We start from the raw sequence: 2,500 nt of genomic DNA on the forward strand, positions 1-2,500 counted from the left end.
CATTTTTGTCTGCGCATTGATTCTCGCAAAACGAAATTCAAGGAAGTGATGCTTTTTTGGCCAATCACGACAGATAATCAAATTAGCCAATCACGACGCAAAGCCAATGAATCCAGCCAGCGCTAAACGCGGGAAAATTCATGCGAGCCAATCACAGTAGGGTTTGCTTTGACAGCTGATTGGTTGAGGATGTGCCGCGAAATTCTAAGCCATTATTTGCCGTAGTAAAGCAAAACGGAAACAATCACAAGCTTTTGCCTCTCAATTGAAAAAGCGCCCCGAGAAAGATACGGAGAGGAAATCCACAATAAGCGTAAAAAGGTCAAGACACTTACCTCTTTTTAGCAGTGTTCGGCAAATGCCCCCCTTACCTAGGGGCCCTTAATTTTTCTATCTGACCCCCTCTCCCCTAACAATTTTTCGACCCCTTTAATCTTCCCTTCTAAAAATGAATTTTCCTCATTGTGTTCTTTCGAGTACCGCGTCTCAACTTCTTTTGTCGCTTGTTGTATGTTCACAAGGCGAGGTTTATCAATCCACGTTTGCTTCTGCCTCCTTGACCTTGGGTGTCTTTTTCCAGGTGAATGGCATCAGCGTTTTGGAGATGAGTCATTCAGAAGTGGTGTCACTGATTCAGGGCTTGCCAATCGACTTCCGGTTGGTAGTTGCTAGAAAACGCGACCTTGTTGATCATGATGAACTCTTAGTTGGGACGGAAGTTGAAACGGAGCTGGAGAGCGAATTTGAAAGACAAGGTGATAATTATGTTAAAATGGTTTAGTTTCTAAAGAAAGTCCGGCGCTGCGTCGGTGGGGGACTCAAATCCAGAATTGAGCGAATTTTTCCCCTCCGACGGTGGTTAATTTATACCACATCAACGCATTTGATAAACCCAAACCCATTTCTGTGATAGTTATGTTGTTGGTCGCTGTTGAGACCTTTAAAAGCACTTCATCAGCCTCTCTTAGAAGTGAAACGAAGACACGTTGTAGTCTTATCCTGGAAAATCTCCAAAATTAAACAATAGACCATTTTGAGGAGCAAGCCTAGCTCAGCTGGTTAGTGCGCGGCCTTTTGAGCGAGAGATCTACAGCTCGATCCATGACGACTTCAATGTCTGTTTCGACGTTCCTGTGATGCGTGTAACTATAGCTTTAAATACCCGTAAAATGGAGCACTGACAGAGGGAGGGAGGGGGGTAAAGGGCGCACCGTGGGCTTTCATAGATACCAGCCTCGTAGCTCAAGGAACTACCGACGTTAAATAAAGTGACCTTGCCTTTACCTTTACAGTTGTAGCTAAGTTGCCTGGCCAAAGACTGGAATCGAGGCTGCCAGTGACCGTTTGATACAAACCTCTGTGCTTTTCTAATGCTATTTTAGACTAATTAGAATCACAACAACACAATTTACATGATAAGAGCAGTGAGGTTTGTATCATCAATACGAGGTCACCGGCAGCCTCGCAGCCATTCATAGGCGAGGTCACTGAGCAAACAACCGTAAAATGGCTTATTTTAAGGGAAAGATGATCTCTACATGCTACAAGTTCATCGAATTGCTCCGCTGAAAATTTGAAGTCAAGTTCCTCTTATACATATTCGTATTGGTGATATTCTTGACTTTCTTCTTTCGTTTCCAGGCGACAATAGTCCTGACCAGGGGCTCCCTACACCCAGCCCGATGCTCTCGGTTCTGCCCGACAGTCCCAGTCCTACTCGGATCGACCAATCGTCCGCTACGTCACAGTCAATGTGGTCCGATGAGATCGATTATGTCGATTTGCAGAAAGACGACAAGGGACTAGGATTTAGTATTCTTGACTACAAGGTGAGATAGAGATGATCATGTAGTATTTTACGAATTAAGTAACTAGAGAGAATGAGATAAAAATAGTAAGATAAATAGATATCTTATTCTCTCTAGTTACCAGTTTTCTTAATTTTATATATATCATATTTGAATTTGTTCAACCCTCACTTCCGAAGATGTATGTTGTAGCATACGAAACGTCAAGTCAGAAGTAAAATGCGCTTTATCATTATGTTTGTAGCCACTGTTTGCTTTGTTTTTGATTAAGTTGAAATGGTCAAAGAGCAAAAATACTCTTTGTTTGTCCCTCCAAAATTTCCCATAAGCATTATTTCGAGTTTCTCTTGGGACCATTGTAAGTCCCAAGAGAAAATAAAAACAATGCTTATGCAAAGTTTTGGAGGGACAAACAAAGAGTATTATGGTATTTTTGGTACTGGCAAATTGCCATTCTTGTCCCCATAGCCCTCCGTTTCTTTTGGTCACGTGGTTGGCTAATCTCGGAACGAGAATGGCCTATTGCGAGTTCACGTTTATCCTGTACGTTGTGAACGAAATGATTTTTTTTAGAATAGATAAAGTTTCATATATTTCAACTGCGGAACAGAATATGAAATGAAAGTTGGAAAGATTTCACATATGAAACTTCATCCGGATATAGAGTGTTTTCACTTGATGTCACCTCAGCC

At 41.9% G+C, this 2,500-nt stretch overlaps 1 protein-coding gene across 2 annotated transcripts in view; it reads left to right on the forward strand.

The window, feature by feature from the left end:
• The window catches only part of LOC137973138 (multiple PDZ domain protein-like), a 43,990-nt gene that overhangs the window by 13,555 nt on the left and 27,935 nt on the right, over positions 1 to 2,500 (forward strand). For both annotated transcript variants that reach the window (XM_068819881.1, XM_068819882.1), the window contains 2 exons: positions 581 to 755; positions 1,642 to 1,829. In XM_068819881.1, the coding sequence (XP_068675982.1) occupies positions 581 to 755; positions 1,642 to 1,829 (363 nt within the window). The remainder of the gene's footprint in view (positions 1 to 580; positions 756 to 1,641; positions 1,830 to 2,500) is intronic.

The sequence above is a fragment of the Montipora foliosa genome, chromosome 10 (genome assembly GCF_036669935.1).
Source record: "Montipora foliosa isolate CH-2021 chromosome 10, ASM3666993v2, whole genome shotgun sequence".
NCBI classification, from domain to species: Eukaryota; Metazoa; Cnidaria; class Anthozoa; order Scleractinia; family Acroporidae; genus Montipora; species Montipora foliosa.